Source organism: Carettochelys insculpta, chromosome 1 (assembly GCF_033958435.1).
Source record: "Carettochelys insculpta isolate YL-2023 chromosome 1, ASM3395843v1, whole genome shotgun sequence".
Taxonomy (NCBI): Eukaryota; Metazoa; Chordata; order Testudines; family Carettochelyidae; genus Carettochelys; species Carettochelys insculpta.
This window is the reverse complement of record NC_134137.1, coordinates 196,106,010-196,125,085: the sequence shown is the minus strand read 5'-3', so window position 1 is coordinate 196,125,085 and position 19,076 is coordinate 196,106,010. Positions and strand designations below refer to the sequence as shown.

Genomic DNA, 19,076 nt, shown 5'->3' with positions numbered 1-19,076 from the left:
TCTACTTATTTTTGTAGCACACCTGCAGTCCACAATATGTTCCATTTATTTGAACAGCATGCCCATGTTTCCCATGCCTAATGAATTTTGACAGGCTGAATGTTATTAGCTTCTTCCGTGTGTTTCATCAGAGGATGGCATATTGCAGGTGTTCACTAACTCATTTCAGAAGCGTACTCATGCTTAACAGTTGTTATTTTTGCTCTCTGTATAAGAGGGTAAAACCAGATGGTGGTGCTGAAGGAATTGTGATTTGTAGGATGTATTTGAACAACGTTTGTTAACATATATGGCAGGTAATGCAACTATTCATTTGATAACAGTTAGGTTGTTTGATTTGAGTGTTTTGCTGTTCCTTTGTTGTTTTTGTTCATGGAAGGTGATGTGGGTTTTGGAAACACCAAATTTTTCATTTAAAATATGTCAGTAAATCAATGACTTGGTATTGGAGTTTCTCATAACATGCTTCTTCTTTAGTAAGTTAAAATAACAAGACAGGGACTAGACAATTTCCAGGATTATAATAAACTTCAAATATGAACAAAAGATATGCATGTTTGGCTGTGACCACGCTAGCCCCTCCTTTTGGAGGGACTATGATAATGTGGCACTTCGGCAGATGCTAATGAGGCACTTCCATTTGGTTTTGGGAAGAAGGGGCTTTCGAAATGCCCCTGGCTACCCGGGCAGCATGCGTTCCAAAAGTAGCACTGTGCTGCATATTCATGGAAGTGCCTCCTTCGCATATGCTGAAGTGCCACATTAACATGCCCCTTCCAAAAGGAGGAGGCTAGTGTGGCCACAGCCTACGTGTTTTACATAACTGGTTGTTGATACTTATTTTACATAAAATCTGTGCTTTGAATATGTTGATGAAAGAAAGAAAGAAAGAAAGGACTTTTTTCATGTCTGTTTTAATTATCACATTATGTGCCATTCAGTTCACTTGCAGAATTTTAGTCCATGAATTTTGATTCCAATGCATGCAGTCATATCTGAGCTCCAGATTGGGACAAACCATATCACTGATTTTTAAGCAAAACTCCCTATTAATAGACGTTGTTTAAAAAAAAAAAAAAAAAAAAAAAAAAAAAAGGCTTTCTGAACCATAGATCTCAAAGTGCTGTAGAAAGAAGGGTAAGTATCAGTGGTCATGTTTTTGCAAATGGGGTAATTGAGAATTTAACCAACCTATTCAAGGCTGTGGAGAGGTTTACTGGCAGAGTTCAGAATAGACCCTAATTCATAACTCATAGTCCCCTATCCATTTTACTATGCTGACCTCCCCTTATAAGTTGATCAGGAGTCCTGCTTAAAAATCAATGAGACAACATAGTTCTGACTTTTTGCCATGTTTTTCATATATCAAAATATATTTGTGCTTTCCAAGGATCCTGTTACTTTTCTTTTGTTTTGCTTTTAAGTTTTGTTTCATTTTATTTATTCCATGTTTTCTTTGTTTTGTTTTGTTTTTAGTTGTGTCTGGTAAGTTGAAAATTTAATTGGCCATCTTCTAATCACCGTATCACTGTGACTGGAACTTCTCTTCCCCTTTCCATCCATACCCTTCCATGTCCTTCAACCAATCAGCTTCCATGTTTCACTTGTTATTGACAAGACAGACTGCACAGAATAGATTCTGCATGAAGTATGGGTAACTTTTTGGCAAAGAGCAAAGGTAATGGGTTGCTAACTTTTGTCTGTTTTAAGTGATGTACAAGCTGATTCCTGATTTAATTACCCCTCTTTCACCACATAAGTCATACTTAATATTTTCCTGTGTAATCCAATTTATTTTAAAAGTCCCAAGGACATTACAAATTATTTTTCCTGACTAGGTAGTGGTTGCAGCATCTTATGTAGATAAGTATCAGAGAGGTAGCCATGTTAGTCTGCATCTTCAAGAAGATGATGTCCTGTGGCACCTTGTAGACTAACAGATATTTTGGAGCATAAGCGTTCATGGGCAAAGACCCGTTTCATCAGAAGCATGAGTGGGGGTGGTGGTTTCAGAGGGGTATTTTGAGTGGGGTCCCTGTAAAAGGGAGGGTCAGAGCTGACAAGGTCTGTTCAGTCGGGTGGAAAAGACCCATTGTCAGTAATATGTATGAAGAGGGTCAAAAACAGGTAAGATATGACAGAGGGAATATGGCCCATTGTCAGTCTAAAGTGGAGATGTTAACACCTAGGGCAGAGAAGCTCCTTCTGTAAGGTGCGAGACACTCCCAGTCTCTGTTTAATCCTTGGTTAATGGAGTCAAATTTGCAAATAAATTGCAGCTCAGAGATTTCTCTCTCCATTTGATTTTTGAAATGTCTTTGTTTCAGGACTGCCAGCCTTAAATCTGCTACTGAGTGTCCAGGGAGATTGAAGTGTTCCCCCACAGGCTTCTGTACATTACCGTTCCTGATATCTGATTTATGTCCATTTATTCTTTTACGTAGAATTCTCAACGTAAAATTACATAGAATTCTCTATGTAAAAGAATAAATGGACATAAAACAGATATCAGGAACGGTAATGTACAGAAGCCTGTGGGGGAACACTTCAATCTCCCTGGACACTCAGTAGCAGATTTAAGGCTGGCAGTCCTGAAACAAAGACATTTCAGAAATCAAATGGAGAGAGAAATCTCTGAGCTGCAATTTATTTGCAAATTTGACTCCATTAACCAAGGATTACACAGAGACTGGGAGTGTCTCGCACCTTACAGAAGGAGCTTCTCTGCCCTAGGTGTTAACATCTCCACGTTAGACTGACAGTGGGCCGTATCCCCCGTCTTATCTGACCTGTTTTTTTCTCTCTTCATACATATTACTGATAATGGGCATTTTCCACCGTGACTGTATAGACCTTGTCAGCTCTGGCCCTCTCTTTTTCTGGGACCCCACTCTTTGAATACCCCTCTGAAACCACCGACCCACTTGTGCATCTGATGAAGCAGGTCTTTGCCCATGAAAGCTTATGCTCCAAAATATCTGTCAGTCTATAAGGTGCCGTACGACTTATTGATGTTAAGTAGATAAAGTATTCATGACATGCCACAGATGCATATTGGACCCTAATAAAGGAAACAAATGTAAATTAGTAGTCTGCAGTGTTTTGATTTTTAATTTTTTCTGGTGCAATGAACACTGAAAGTGGGATTTCCAAAAGCACTAAGCTGTATTTCCATTAAGGCATTACGTGTTTTTTCCGAAACAAAAAGCAGTCAAGTAGCACTTTAAAGACTACAAAATAGTATATTAGGTGAGCTTTCGTGGGACAGACCCACTTCTTCAGACCATAGCCAGATCAGATCAGACTCAATATTTAAGACACAGAGAACCAAAAACAGTAAGCAAGGAAGACAAATCAGAAAAAGATAATCAGGGTGAGCAAATCAGAGAGTGGAGGGGTGGGGGGGAAGATCAAGAATTAGATTGAGCCAAGTATGCAGATGAGCCCCTATAGTGACTCAGAAAGTTCCCATCGCGATTTAAACCATGTGTTAATGTGCCAAATTTGAATATAAAAGCCAGCTCGGCTGTTTCCCTTTCCAGAGTGGTGCAATAATTCTTCTTCAGTAACACACATACCTTTAGGTCATTGACAGAATGCCCCATTCCATTAAAATGTTGACTAACTGGTTTGTGGATCTGGAGTGTTTTGATGTCTGTTTTGTGCCCGTTGACCCTTTGTCTAAGGGAGTTAGAAGTCTGTCCAATATACAAAGCACCTGGGCATTGTTGGTACATGATGGCATATATGATGTTAGTAGAGGAGCATGAGAAAGTGCCCGTGATTCTGTTTTTTTCCACTTACTTGAGTGGGAGCAGAATTAGAATAACACCCAAAGTCCTTTTGTAAATCACACTTTCATAACTAACTGACTTTTACCCTCTTCTTGCTGCATCTGCACAATAATCCCTGAGCAATCCCCCTCATAAGTTGAAATACAAAGATTCCAGCCCTACCAACCATCTCTCATGGTCACTGGTGTAACCGTTTGTTTACAGTTGTGTAAGTTCTCATACTCAATGACATCAGGTGCCATGAATCTAAGTGCCACCCAGTAAACTTTAGAAACCTTGGGCTCTGTGTGTCATTGTGCCAGTGAGCTAATGAGGCCCTAAATATACCTTTCTAGTAAGCAGGGTTAGTACAGAGGATGGGAATCTCAGGGATAGAAAGAGGAAGTACCCACTAAGCCTAGTTTCCTGATCTTCCCTGACGGCCCAGCAATTGCAATATTAAATTAAGTTCTCTCTGTAGATGTAAAAAATTCCCCAAAACCCCTCTTTCATTATGTGAAATTGCATCCGGTTTTTCTATTTTAAGTTGGTGGTGACCATAATTATTATTACTATTATTATTTCTGTTACTGTAACATCTGTATGGGAATTTACCTTGTATACATTTTTAGTTAGGTCTTTCAACCAATGTTAGCATTTGGATCCAAATATAGATCACCCCCAAAGTTTGCCTAAAAATTCTGACTAGGAAAGTTTAGTGTATTTCATTCTGATCAAAATAGGGAGCATAGTCATAGTTCAGATAAATGGATAGCTGAAAATATTGACCCAGGTTAACAAAGAAAACAAATGGCCCAGAAGAGATGTTTGGTGCCCCTGGATTTCATCAAGACAGATCACAGTTGTTTGATTAATAGAATATTTTAAGCTGGGTGCCGCAAGTGACAAAAGTAGTGTAAGGTGTTTTAAGTGAAGAAAAAGCCCTTAAAAGTGAAAAGAACCATGAAATTGTTTAAAATGTCTGATTCAAAGCACTCGTTTCATTCTGAACAAGATGAGAAAATACTTAATGGTTTGTACAAGTGATAAGAAATGAATTTGAAAAAATGTAAACAGTAAGTGAAAGGACTTTTCATCTAATGCAATTTTGCCAGATGCAAGAAGTGACAGCCTAATTGACATTATACACTATTTTTTTTTTCTGGACTGCCCCCCCCCCAAGTGTAGCTAATGCAGTCAAATACTCTAACTTATTTTTAATGTAGCTGACATAATTTTTGAGCATATGAAGTAGCCATTTAAGCCAATGTAAATCAAACTATTTGGACAGTCCTGACAGTATTCATAATGTTAGAATGAGCAGATGTTTCAAATTTGCCTTCATTTACATATATATTTTATTTGAACATGACTTGCCCTACGTAAATGAAGGAGGAACTTAGCTCCACTGTTACTTTAAATTAATTTCTCTTCAGTAATTGAATTGAAGGTTTCAAATGGCTAATTTCCATAGTAACATTTCTAGGGGGTTGAGCTAAACTGAAAATTTTTGAGACCCTGACTTCATCAGGTTGCTCGTATAAAGCAAAGAGAGGCCTTTCTTTTCCTCATGCACTTTCCTAAATCCAAGAAGATGAAGTTTGTGTATGTAAACCTGCATGTGCTCAGTACTCAATAGCCTTGAGTACAGTAGTGGGTAAAGTGTGGCCCATCAACAAAATGTACCCCAGAGATTTCTCCATTGTGACCTGTGGCCCTTCTCCTCTTTTAAGACCTGGGAGTGACCCATGTGATCATTCTGGTGGGTGCTTACTCTTGCAGCTCAGGTCACTTATGTCAATGGGAATTACAGCTCACTTGGCTAAAAGCTTGCAAACTTGGATAAGGAACAATCAATCAGGATGGGATAGGGAAGAGCAACATGAGAGTGAAGATTCTTGAGTCAAGATAATTCATTGAATGAAGTGAGCTTTATTTGTGCCACACATCCATATTAAATAGTGTTTATAATTCAACCACCTTTTAAACAAATGATGTGTGGTAGTCAGGCATGAGACAGGTCACCACTTAGGTTTCAGTAGAGTGAACTGTGGATGGCCAATTTTTGTGTATTTTTATCTCCTTCAGAGCCTCCCCATTTTGTTGTGAAACCTCGTGACCAGGTAGCAGCATTGGGCCGGACAGTGACTTTCCAGTGTGAAGCAACTGGGAACCCTCAACCAGCCATCTTTTGGAGGAGGGAGGGAAGTCAGGTAAAGCCAATTTTCGTTTCTTGTTCCATGCCAGTTCTTTTAACTAATAATGCCAGACAGAGGATGGCAGTTGTAGCAGTTGCTCAGCAGCTGGAGATAACTGCTAAGCCTGAAAATGCAGTACCCCATATGTATTATTGTTGTAATCCATGAAGTACATTTTAAAAATTACATTTTGTGTATTAAATGAAAAGGAAAGCTGTGGTCTGCTTTCTGGGCTTGATTTTTTCCAAAGATTTAAAGGTCAATATAGTAACAAGCTGAAAAGGATAAATACATTCTTACTGTGCTGTTAGATTCAAAATGTTCATTAAATGTTTCACCATTGAGAAAAACAATGAAATATCTACAGAATGATTAGTGATTGGGACCAAACCAAAAGCCTGCATCCAAAAATCCCAGGAGTTTGGATCCTGGCCTAGTGCTGCCATTGTCTGAACCACAACATCATGTCTAAACACCAGCAAATTGTGGATAAATTTTGATCTGGGCTTTGTGGCTTGCATTCACCCAGAAAAATAATTTACTGTGTTTATGTGTGGCTAATTCAAATGTTAACATTACTGCATATTGCTTCCCCTCCCTGTGCTTCAGTTTCCCAGTCTGTAAAATGGGTAGCTAAGATAATGACCTACTTTGTAAAATGCTTTCAGAGATAGTGAAGAAAAAACAGAATAGAAGCTTAGTTGTTGTTTAATGATGTAATATATACTTTTTGCAGGGGGCATTTTTAAGGGAACTATGTACGTGAGGGAATTCTCATTTTTCTGTTACGGAAAGTATTGTTTCATCATTATTGAGTTTGAGGGGTAGTCATGCTTTTCTAAACAATAGTCAAATTTTGAGCTTGGGTTTGGTTCTTTTTTCTATTTTTTTAATTACATGTCTAGATTAAAAAAAAATGTCATTAGGCAGAAACTGAGCTGGTTACCTCTAGTGTTAGTTGATGATACAAGTAGGTTGCTGCATTGTGTGCATTTTTATTTATTTGTTTTGGTGGAGGTGGTTGTTAGAGAGTTTTTTTTTTTAAGGCAAAACCTTTTAGTTTCACTGGGCCCCTTTGAATTTACCGAGTGGCTAGCAGTATATAGCCAAAATTGAAGAGGGAAAATATTATTGACAAGATATCTACCCTCTTTGTCTGGCCTTTTTTTTTTATAAAAGCCAAGTGTACTCAGACAAGAGACAGCAATAAAAATAGTGTCTGTAAAGTATAGAGAACTTCAGTATTTTTTTCTTAAAATGCTGAGCCAGAGATGAAAATCTGAAACCACTATTTCATGTAACGCATGTGTATCATTTTGGTTTCAGCTCTGACATACATGACTGCTGTTGGTACCATAGCATCTAATTTCAAACCAAAACTATGTCAAGAGAAACTTGCATAGGACTTTATTACACAGTATGACTGGTTATACAATACAACCTATGATTAGTGAGACTAAAACAACATCAGTTTAAAAAGAAACCTCTAAAACATTCCATTCACTTTTTGTCTCCACTTTTTGGCAGCCTAAAGTTGAAACAAAAATAAGTTTTCTGGGCTTTTTGTATAGTTCTTGAAATAAAATCCGTTTACCAGAAGAAATGCTGCAACCTTGATTTTGAAAGATGGTCGTGTGGACATTGGTATGCATATTATTTACACAGTATGCAGAAATACCACAATGGTGTGCATACTTACGGAATCTGTGAATAACAATACCTCTCAGAAACCTATTTAAATTGAACAAATGTCTGTCCAAGATTTCAATGGATATTGGATCAGACCTGGTAAAATACATCCACGTATGAGTACACAGGTCTCCATACCCTTTTAAACAGGCCGCTGTAGTTAGTATACAGTAATAAAAGGCTTTACACACACACACACACACACACACACACAGACAGAGACAGAAATATTTTGTTTGTAATATGTACATCATAATAACGTATGTGTGTTTAGGTATGTTAAGGTGAAAATGGTACACATTATATTGTAGCTAACCCATTTCTTTCTCTCCCTCTCTTAATTATATACATATCCTAGAATCTGCTTTTCTCATACCAGCCACCTCAGTCATCCAGCCGTTTTTCAGTTTCCCAGACTGGTGACCTCACAATCACAGGTGTCCAGAGGTCCGACGTTGGATACTATATCTGCCAGACTTTAAATGTTGCAGGAAGTATCACGACAAAAGCATACTTGGAGGTTACTGATGGTAAAGTGAAGAAATTTTAATTTTACAGTTGCCGATTTTATTTAAAACCCTAACTTCAGGTGTGGAAGAACAAGACTTCAATATTGACAGGAGGCTTGTGCGCCCAAGTACATACCTAAGGGCTAGAGGGGAGTATATTTTGCTAGCTAGCCAGAGCTGCTCCCCGTGCTGCTGTATCCACACCACTATTTTTAGCGTGCTAGCTCAAACAGAGCTGAAACATGTCTGTATAGCTTCCCAGGAAAGTACCCTTCTTGTTGCTGTGTGGGACATATCCTAAGAGGCTGGACAGCAAGGGTGAAATTCTGGCTCAGCTGAAGTTTTTATGTTGACTTCAGATGGGCTAAGATTTTACAGCAGGGGTTAGGTCAACTAACAAACTGAGTGAGGGTGTGTCTACACAAGCTCCCTCCTTTCGGAAGGGGCATGCTAATGAGGGAGTTCAAAAGATGCTAATGAGGCACTGACATGAATATGCATAATATGAATTAGCATAATCACAGCCACGGCAATTCGAAAGTGCCACTTTTGATTTGCGCGCCACCTGTGTGGCCGGGGGACTTTCGAAAGGACCTGCAGTCTTCAAAAGCCCCTTCTTCCTAACACGAGCATCTTCTGAACTCGCTTATTAGCATGCCCCTTCTGAAAGGAGGGGACTCGTGTGGACACACCCTGTGTGTGTGAGAGAAGAAAATATTAGTGAATGGTGATTGGGCAATATCTGAATGTGTTAGTGATACATTGATAGTATCTGTGATTTAGAGGCTTTTAAATTATTTTTTGTCCATAGTATTGTTTCAGGATCTTACTACAGCTGTTAACTGCCCCAGTGTCAATTTATAAGTTAATTTAAAATTGAATAGGTAAAGCTTGAACCTCTGTAGTCCAGAACTCTCTTGTCCAGCAATATCCAGAGCCAAGTCTGACTTATTTAGCTCGATTACCACTCACCAGCAATGTGGCAAAGATTCCCATCATCCCATAAAGTTTGTTTACAGCCACCAGTCCTAGATCTTGGAGTTCTGTGCTGTTGTTTAGCTGTAATTTACCCCTAAATGTCTGGTAAGAGCCCAGTTAGCAGTGGGAGTGTTAGTAATGTGCTAGACAATATTGACCTCTGATGGTCTGGCAGATTCTCTCGTTTGACCCCAGTCACGGCCTGAGGGTGCTGAATTTGAGACGTCCAACCTGTATCGAAGTAAGACATAAATATCAAACCTATATCACACACAGAAAAATACCTCAAAACAAAATATAATATACTACATATAGCCCTCAAAAACACTTCACATACCTAACAAACTGCACTTCTAACTACTCTCACTGTAACACATCACAACAGGTTACCACAGGAAGTAATAGCAAATGACTGAGTTGGAAGTATATAATATATATTTAGATATATTGAAAAAAACTAAATATGTTCTGTGTGTCTACATATTTACTGAATTGTTTCCTTCCCACCATTCATTTAGGTTTTTGTAATAAATGAATTGTTCAAATTACAATTCCATAATTATACCAACCTGCTAAATGGAAAGGTATAGACAAAGTGAAAAGTGTTCTAAAGAAGATGAAACTCAGAGTGCTACTAGATGATGCCAACTCACAACCCCTTCATCTTTGAAAATAGTGTATTGTATATCATGTTAATATTCTGTTAGCTGTTCATCATATTAATATACCCAGAATAATGCATGTCTCATACTTTAATTACCAGTACTTGTTTAATTCTCTTCAGTTTGCTTCAAAGCCTCAAGCAACTGCTGTTCCTTAGATGACTAAAAAATTGTTCTCAGTTGCAAAAGTCTATTTCCTGTTGTTTCTTTTGGCAGTGATTGCAGACCGGCCTCCCCCAGTCATTCGACAAGGTCCTGTAAATCAGACTGTAGCTGTGGATGGTACATTAATACTCAGCTGTGTGGCCACTGGCACTCTAATGCCCACAGTCCTCTGGAGAAAAGATGGGGTCCTCATCTCTACCCAGGACTCACGCATCAAGCAGCTGGAGACAGGAGCCTTACAGATCCGATATGCAAAGGTAGCTTGAAAATGATAATGTCTCTTTACACTCTTTGTACAGGAGCTGAAGCTTCAGACATCTAATATGTGAAAATGATCTGTAATTCCACATACATGAGTACCACCATAGTTCAGGATCTCAAAATTACAAAGTGGTGTGCATAGGAAAAAAGAAATGGATGTCAATCCCCTTACAAAATATACATTCATAGCTACAGTGTTAGAAGATTAAAACTCTTTCTTCCAGCTTTTCAGGTACAATTCAGGATATAGTTTCCTGTTCCTGTACAGTACCAGTTCTTTTGCCATCAAGATTACTTGCACATATGTGTTACAAAGTAGAAGGAAGGGAGATCTTGACAACAGAAATATATTTTACAGTGGTTAATCAGACCTGTGTGGATGAGATCCTTAGGGAATTGGATCAGGGTTTCTGTTCATTCCAGACAAGTTGTGTGATGTCTTAAAATATTTTCTGCTCTAGCCCATCTGTTGTTACCTGCTGGATCTTTTTGGCTTGATAAATCAAAGTCATAAAATTATGCTACCTGTGGATGCTGAGAACACCTGGACACAAAAAAAAACACCATGTCAGTGCAGAATTTGCCATGCTGGCCTGAGTATGCTGGGTGTTTTTGGTTTTGTTTTTCTTGGTCCTGAGACTTCGTATAGTCTCACTGCTTTGATCATAGCTCTCATAATTTTGATTAAGTTATGGGTGGACAAATAAGCTGCTGTTCAGATTTGTATGATAGTAGTGAATGGGAAGCCTTGTATTTGGTCTGCTGCAGACAAAAATATGCCTCCAATCCAGAAGCACAAACCTGCATATGGCTCTGTGAACTATGTGAGCCTGCATTGAGGTTAAAATTTACTTCCTTGGGCACTGCTTAAATCCCTAACCACTGCTAAAGTGGGAGTTGAGTGCATAGCCCCTGGTGTGGGGCTTTGAGTTCTTTCCTCCCCATGGAGTTCTGTGGGAGTTTTGCAGAATAAGGAATAAGTAAGGAGTGCAGGGTTTGTCTGGCAATGCCATTCACTAAAGAATAAGAAATAGTAAATAAAAATGTGTTGGCATTTCCCTGTGCCTTTACGAGCATGGAATAAGTATATAGAGATTCTTACTTACCAGTGTGTGACAACCTGGTCTCAAACATGAGGAATTTCTGGTAGGGAAATTCTGATGTATTTATCCATCTTCATGCTGATATACAGATTTGTACTTACGTTTCCAACCCACTGAGTTCCTCACTGTTCCAAATATTTATTTTGCTCTTTTCCTGTTCAGCTGGGTGACACTGGCCGGTACACCTGCATTGCCTCAACTCCAAGTGGTGAAGCTACGTGGAGTGCTTATATTGAGGTCCAAGGTAAATCAATCAGTTTCCCTGCTTGAAGAAGAGCACACACAAAAAATCAGAAATGGTCATACAATTGTGATGTAACTTGGCAATAAATAGATAAAATGAAGATGTGAACATCATTGAACCCCTACTTTCTTTCTATCTGTGCTTAGCTATTTTCTCCTTCTTGTTAGAATTTGGAGTTCCAGTGCAACCACCAAGACCAACAGACCCAAACTTGATTCCTAGTGCACCATCAAAACCTGAGGTTACAGATGTCAGCAGAAATACAGTAACACTGTCATGGCAACCTAATTTGAATTCAGGTGCAACACCAACATCTTATATAATAGAAGCCTTCAGGTATTACAGTTGTCATGTGATCTGTCATGTGATCTGTACTTGTACTTAATATACAGTTAAATAAGCTAATTTGCTGTTGTCTGTGTTCTTTTCTTAGCCATGCATCTGGTAGCAGTTGGCAAACTGTAGCAGAAAATGTGAAAACTGAAAGCTTTGCGATTAAAGGTCTGAAACCTAATGCAATTTACCTCTTCCTTGTGAGAGCAGCTAATGCATATGGACTTAGCGATCCTAGCCAGATATCTGACCCAGTGAAAACTCAAGGTAAACCTATTTACTGAAGCATTTATGTCCCACAACGTCTGTAAGGATATATTAAAAAAACAGTGTTTGCTGTGGTGATTATATCTATGATAACTTTTGAAGGTGAGCCAGGAGGAATTCTGCATATTATGTTGACGGTCAGTCTACCTCTTAATTCATACTACTAGCTGTCCCTTGGCAAATTACCCATTTTACATCAGATGTTATAAAAGTTCCCTGATAAAATGTGCATACGTAAGTCTAACACATACATAATTCTGTTCTGGTATGGCTATGTTCTGAAGAAGTGGGTCTGTCCCACAAAAGCTCATCGTCTAATAAATTATTTTGTTAGTCTTTAAAATGCTACTGGACTGCTTTTTTGTTTGAAAAGTCTAACACAGTGTGGCATATATGGTAAAAGAAAAATTCTCTGTCTCTCATCACCATCTTATCTGAGTATCTTTTAAGTATTTCAGAAGAGACATAACTATGATAAACTCTTCCTTGAATTTCTTCCTTAGCAGACTGCAGGAGAATTAATTTGATTAGTTCAATGTACGCATGCATGGACCCATAAAGGCCGTGTCTACACTGGCACAAAACTTCAAAATGGCCGTGCAAATAGTCATTTCAAAGATTACTAATGAGGTGCTGAAATGCATATTCAGCACCTCATTAGCGTGCTGCCGGCCACAGCTTTTCCAAACTGCCACTTTTCATTACCACGTGGCTCATCCAGACGAGGTCTTTTTCCAAAGGACCCTGCCAACTTCAAAATCCCTTATTCCTGTCAGCTCGTAGGAATAAGGGGATTTTGATGTTCGCAGGGTCCTTTAAAAAAGGACCCCCATCTGGATGAGCCACACAGCAGTGACAAGCGGCAATTTCGAAGAGGCCTGGCTGGCGGCATGCTAATGAGGTGCTGAATATGCATTTCAGCACCTCATTAGTAATCTTTGAAATTCGAAGATATCTCTTAGTGTAGACATAGCCATACAGTTATGAATATATATGAATATATCTACACTGCAATTAGAGGTGTGATTCCACACGCTAAGGCATCCTTGAGCTGGTTTTGATGCAGTTAGCTCAAATAATAGCTGTGAAACTGCAACAGCATGGGCTAGCTGCTGGAGTGCGTATCCAGGGTCCCAGTAAGATTTATTCAACCCATCCTACTGACCATACTGCCACAATTTTGCTCGTTTTTTGAAGTTGCTGCAAGTGCTGCAGTCACACCTCTAATTGCAGTGTAGACATGCCCTGTGAGAAGAAGTTCCCTGAGGGGAAGCCAAGTCAAAAAAATGACCTTTATGTCCAATTCAGATTGGTTGGGCTTTGGTGATGCTCATGTGAGAATTAATTCCATAATTGAGCCCAAGCTCCTGTTTCATCCTCTGCACCCACAAGCTTACCCTGCTAGTTAACAGTTTTTATTCCAACAGTACCACCAATGGGGTATCATGGTCAGAGAGGAAGAGATGATCTCTCAGCTACCTTGAGTTAATCCTATGTAGGGGTGTAAATAACAAGATCAACACCTTAAAGTGATTTCTGTGTTCTGTGGGATATAAATATTGGGTCAGTTCACTGGAGTTATATTTTGGTGGGCTGCTGTGTTCTATACTAGTTGAAGTTCTTCAGAGTTCGTGGCTTTCATTTTAAATCCAAGTTGTTGTATCAAGCCTGAAACTCCTACATGCATGTAGAAATGTAGTCTAGTGTGCTGCTTATGAGAACAAATAATCTGGCCAGTTGAAGAAGGAAGTGGGTGTTTTTTCGCTTTTGTGGTTTGTCTCTCCAGTAGAAATAAAGAGATCAAAATGGCATTATGCCTCTGTGCCCAAGTAGTAGTTTAATGGCATATGTCCTCATTAGTTGTAAACGTTATGAAAGAGGATGGTTCTTGAAAGCATTCCCCTTTTCCTCCCAGTATCACATCAGTCTCACGTGATTTTTTTTTTTCTCAAGCCATAATAGGTCAAAATATTGACTTCTGGTAATAGAGGCTGATTTCTTTCAGAGAGCATATGTTAAATACAGTTCAAACGTAGCAATCCCCATCTTCCCCACTCATCCATTGCTGTTTTAGTGTTACTAAACTCTGCACAGTTTGCTGGGATCTGTTCGGATATGGAAAACTGACATTTTTGGTTCTGAATTGTTGAAAGTGTACATGAAAAAGCCACAGAATAGCTAAACTGCACTGATTAGTTCAGAGGCATGGATGACAAGGTTTATTAACAGCTTTTATATTGTTGGTGACTTGTCTGTTGTGCCATCTTCTTTTTATGCTGCTACTTATTCAGATAACTCTCCCTTTAAGTTGAAGGCTAAAGGATGGTATAGATTTACACAAATCCAAATTGCACATGCTACTGTCTTTAAGACTATCGGAAGGAGGAAAAGATGCATGGTTTTGTGGACCATTTGGCAGTGTTTATGCAGTAGCAGCTCAATGGTGTATTTATTTTAATAAGTCTTCATGATTGGTCACCCACTGGTTGGATATAGGCCGCATGCTGATTATTTAGTTTCGAAGTAATCCCACACTCTGTAAACGCTGTATGCTGCAGAAGCTGTATGACAAATTTCCAGGTTGCAAGGCTCTTACTGTCTTATATGTAGGCTGGGCTGCTGGATAATAAAATTTGTTAAGATGCCCATAATGTCATATCTGGATAAGACAGATAGGAACTGCTTAATTTGATTGTCAGTAGTTTATGTAAAAATATGCTATGTAATAGAGTGGAAATGTAATCATTCCCTGAAAAGTTATGTTTCTTTCAGGTGTCCCCTTCATCTCTTTAAAAGTGTTTTGCATAGGGAGGGCAGCAGCATTATACCGCTCTCAGACAGATTACTCACCTGTAACAAAATCACAAATCTGGCTTTGTTGCAATCATGCGTATACTCGTATACCTTTCGTATGTGCCCCTTCTCTGGTCATGGTTGTGAACAGGCAGGAATTGAGATTGCCAAAAACCCTGCTGAATGTTCCAGATAGAAGAATGCTTGTAGATTTCAAAACCTTGCCTAAACACTAGAAAAAATTAGACGGAAGGTAACATGATAGAGTGAAGTGAATGTAACGTGCTCATATATATCTGTGATTGTTTAAAAAAAAATCAACACTTCATTTCATGCTCTGTTGCCAATGTAGTTTGTGTGGAGTGAAAAGGGGGGATTATGAAATTAATATAATAATACAGTACAGTGCTATCCGTAGTTCACATGCACTTCAGATCGCATGATAATGAGTGCACTATAAATGTAGGTTGGGGGGAATCATTTATTTTAAGCCAAAACAAAAAAGCAGTCAAGTAGCACTTTAAAGATTAACAAAATAATTTATTAGGTGGTGAGCTTTCATGTTTCCTGAGACCCACTTCTTCAGGCCATAGCCATACCAGAACAGACTCAATATTTAAGGCACAGAAAACCAAAAATAGTAATCAAGGTTGACAAATCAGAAAAAAAATTATCAAGGTGAGCAAATCAGAGAGTAGAGGGGCAGAAGGTGTGGGGGGAGTCAAGAATTAGATTAAGCCAAGTATGCAAAAGAGCCCCTATAATGACCCAGAAAATTCCTATCCTGGTTCAAACAACATGTTAATGTGTCAAATTTGAATATAAAAGAGGGTTGCAAGAATAAGTTCCATGACTGGTGTTCCTGCAGTATAGACTGTGGTTGTTGGTGAGAATCCTCATAAGGTTGGGAGGTTGTCTATAGGAGAACAGCCTGTCACCTAGGGCCTTCTGGAGTGTGGCGTCCTGATTAAGGATAAGGTGTAGGTCTTTAATAATGCATTGTTTTGAGTTGGGGGCTGTAGGTGATGACCAGTGGTATTCTGTTCTTGGCTTTTTTGGGCCTACCTTGGAGTGGCTGGTCTCTGGGCATTCATCTGGCCCTGTCGATTTGTGTTTTGTTTTTTGTTTAATTTCTCCTGGTGGGTAATTCAGGTTTATGCATATTTGGTAAAGATCTTTTCAGCCAGTCATGCTTTTTGAGGAACTGTACATGCAAAACATCTGACCCCATTGTACCAGCTCAAATGATAGAACACATCACATGAAATGCCTCTTTTCATATGTATGAACAGTTCTTTCAACAATAAGAGACCAGTATTGGATTTACAAATGTCATGGGAGACAGAGAGGAACTGCACTTTGGCCCCCTGCTCAATGAAATCTCCTGTCACTGCAAGGTCTTGCATCTGTGTGGTTCATTTTTCCTCAGTTAATTACAGTAAACTCTTTCATATCTGCCATTTTGTCATCCGGAACTCTCAAATAACTGGCATTTTAACCATAAATAAACTTTAGTTACGTTTTCCGTAAATACACAAATCAAATTTCATGGGAATTTGGGGGGAGGGGAGGTTGGAAGAATGGGCAACTGGGGGAAGTGGGGGCAGCCATACGGCCCCTGGCTTCTCCAAGCTGGGGAGCCCACAGCTACTTGAACCATGGTTTCTGATAAATCAGCTGAGAGAACTGGCGCTGCAAGCAGCTGTCTGTGAGGGACCATAGCGTGACTCGTAGCTGCTTCCCCTGACAGCAGCCTGACTCACAGCGTCCCCTGACAGCAGTGGTTTCCCGCTGCTGTGAGGGGCGTCAGTCGCGTTAACCTGAGACGCGCAACGTGATTGCACATATCTCAAGGGTTTACCGTACCATAAATCAAGTATAAGTTTACTGTTGTTGGTAAATAATGTACTCTGCATCCATTTTTATTTTTTTCTTAATATCTAATCTTGTTTGTCATTAGTATTATGCCTTTTATTGTTATGAATGTCTCTAATATCTGCAATATTTGAACATCTGTCAGCCTGCTGGTCCCAGGATTGCTTGATATGAAATAGTTTACTGTGCTATGCTACAGTTTATAGGCAATTAAAAACCAACCATAGGATTTGCTAGAGTGTTACTAAGTGTATTTTTAGCTATACCTGCTCTTCTGCCCCTCCTTGATTGTTTCCTGGTTTCTGTGGTGTTTGAAGTAGACTATGGGAGATTTTCTACTCCCTGCAGGAAAAGAAGAGTTGTTTGGTGAGATATGATGCTGCAGACCCTTGACCTTGTCCTTTCTTTTTACTCTGTGCTTTCCAACCACTGACTCATTTCTCCCATCTCCCCACATTTTCCAAATCTGAAAGAGGGGATTGTTTTGATCTGTTTAAAAAATAGGTTCCTTAGGCCAATTTGTTGTGGAAAATTCTTCACATAGTTCTAGGTCCTTCACATTTGATCTATTCTTGAGGGTACTGTGAGATAGGCATATTTGTCAACGTAGTTAAGTATTAGGAAGACTAAGTTCATTTATAAGAATGTGTTGTTACGTTGTTTTAGATGTTCCCCCTACAAGCCAGGGTGTGGATCACAAACAGGTCCAGAGAGAGCTTGGGGATGTGGTTCTGCATCTTCACAACCCAACTATCCTTTCTTCTTCCTCAATTGAAGTTCATTGGACAGTAAGTAAAAAAAAATAGAAAAGGAGAGGTGTGTTTTGGATGGGGGAAAAGGGAGCTTTTATTTAAATCCTATACTGCATCATTATATTGATGGTGGAGCTAAGCAATATAAAAATTAAGGAAATGGTTTGTTATTGTACATGAAAATCATTCTGCCTTTATTGGCACTGTCCACGCTGCCCTGACCATGCCTGTCGTATTCCGAACCTAGACTATTTTCTTACCCTGCAGAGAGTGCTATGCTTTATGAAAGTTGTTCAGCTTCCTTTGTCAGGAGGCGAAGGGACTGATCTGAAGTCTACTTACGTCCATGAAAGCCATCCCTTTGCATTCAGTAAGTTGTGTCTCAGGTCCTAAATCTTGTCTGAGGTAACAATAAATTCCTCCATCTGTCTACCAGAATGGAAGGGGAGAAGTGCATAAAACAGACCTCATAATGTGGAAATTGCCATGTTCACCCACCCCACCTGAGATATTGAAATATACACATAGATACCCTTTCTCTCACCATCCTGGAATTACTAAGTTAAAAGCAAATATACCAGTCGTGTTGAAGAAAAACACAGTAAGAAACAACCAGAGACTGTTTATTCACCATCATGCAGGTCGGAAGCAGTTAGATTACAAGTATGGAGTTCATGGTGGAAAAGGAGAAAAACAGGGCAAGAAAAGAGAAAGATACCTGAAGATACCTCTCTAAGAAGAGGGGAAGGAGGAAAGATTCGAAGGAGGGACAAAGAAGAGAATGAGAAGGAAGTATACAGGGAAATAAATTGTGGCATGAAGCAGATGGATAGGGAGAAAGGGAAGGTAAAGGACAGTACAAGGAAGGAGTAAAGAGAGAGATGCCAACTAGGTGACCAGGAAAAGAGAGGGGCAACTAATTCCAAAGGAAAGGAACTTTAAATTATCATTTAGGCTCCAGTCAGATCAAAGTAATAGCAGGCATGGTAAGGAAATGATCACAAGATGCTGCAGCTACCATGACATAAGTTTGCGAGGAAAGCACATTACATTGTCAAGAGCTGTAGAGGAACTGAATGCTGTGATGCACAGTAATTACAGTGAAACCTGCACTAAGGCAATCTCTTATTTTAACTGACCACTTCAAAACAGCACTAAGCTTCCACATGCAATTTTGTTTGACCTTTAGTTACAGAATAACCTTTTCCAGGTAGCCAGGTTTTGTTGGTCTCTTGGGTGGTCTCTAACTTCCCTACAATTTCAAAGATTAAGGATTGCCCCAAATTTAGCTAGCAGACATTCCTCATCTCATTTATTTAAAATAAAACATATTGCTTGGGTATGACATTGCAACCAAACCGGTTAACTAAGTCTCCAAATAAAATAGTTTAAATGGGACAAAGCTGAATGGTTTTAAATAGACATTTTTATTTTTAAATTTGCATACATGTCACAAGTCATTCATCACAACTGG

General features: G+C 39.2%; 1 protein-coding gene across 1 annotated transcript in view; it reads left to right on the top strand.

Moving 5' to 3' along the window:
* ROBO1 (roundabout guidance receptor 1) overlaps window positions 1-19,076 on the top strand; it is a 1,118,017-nt gene that overhangs the window by 1,009,439 nt on the left and 89,502 nt on the right. The window contains exons 9-15 of the mRNA XM_074997703.1: window positions 5,862-5,986; window positions 8,019-8,190; window positions 10,026-10,231; window positions 11,501-11,582; window positions 11,750-11,918; window positions 12,016-12,182; window positions 17,517-17,638. Coding sequence (XP_074853804.1) covers window positions 5,862-5,986; window positions 8,019-8,190; window positions 10,026-10,231; window positions 11,501-11,582; window positions 11,750-11,918; window positions 12,016-12,182; window positions 17,517-17,638 — 1,043 coding nt within the window. The remainder of the gene's footprint in view (window positions 1-5,861; window positions 5,987-8,018; window positions 8,191-10,025; window positions 10,232-11,500; window positions 11,583-11,749; window positions 11,919-12,015; window positions 12,183-17,516; window positions 17,639-19,076) is intronic.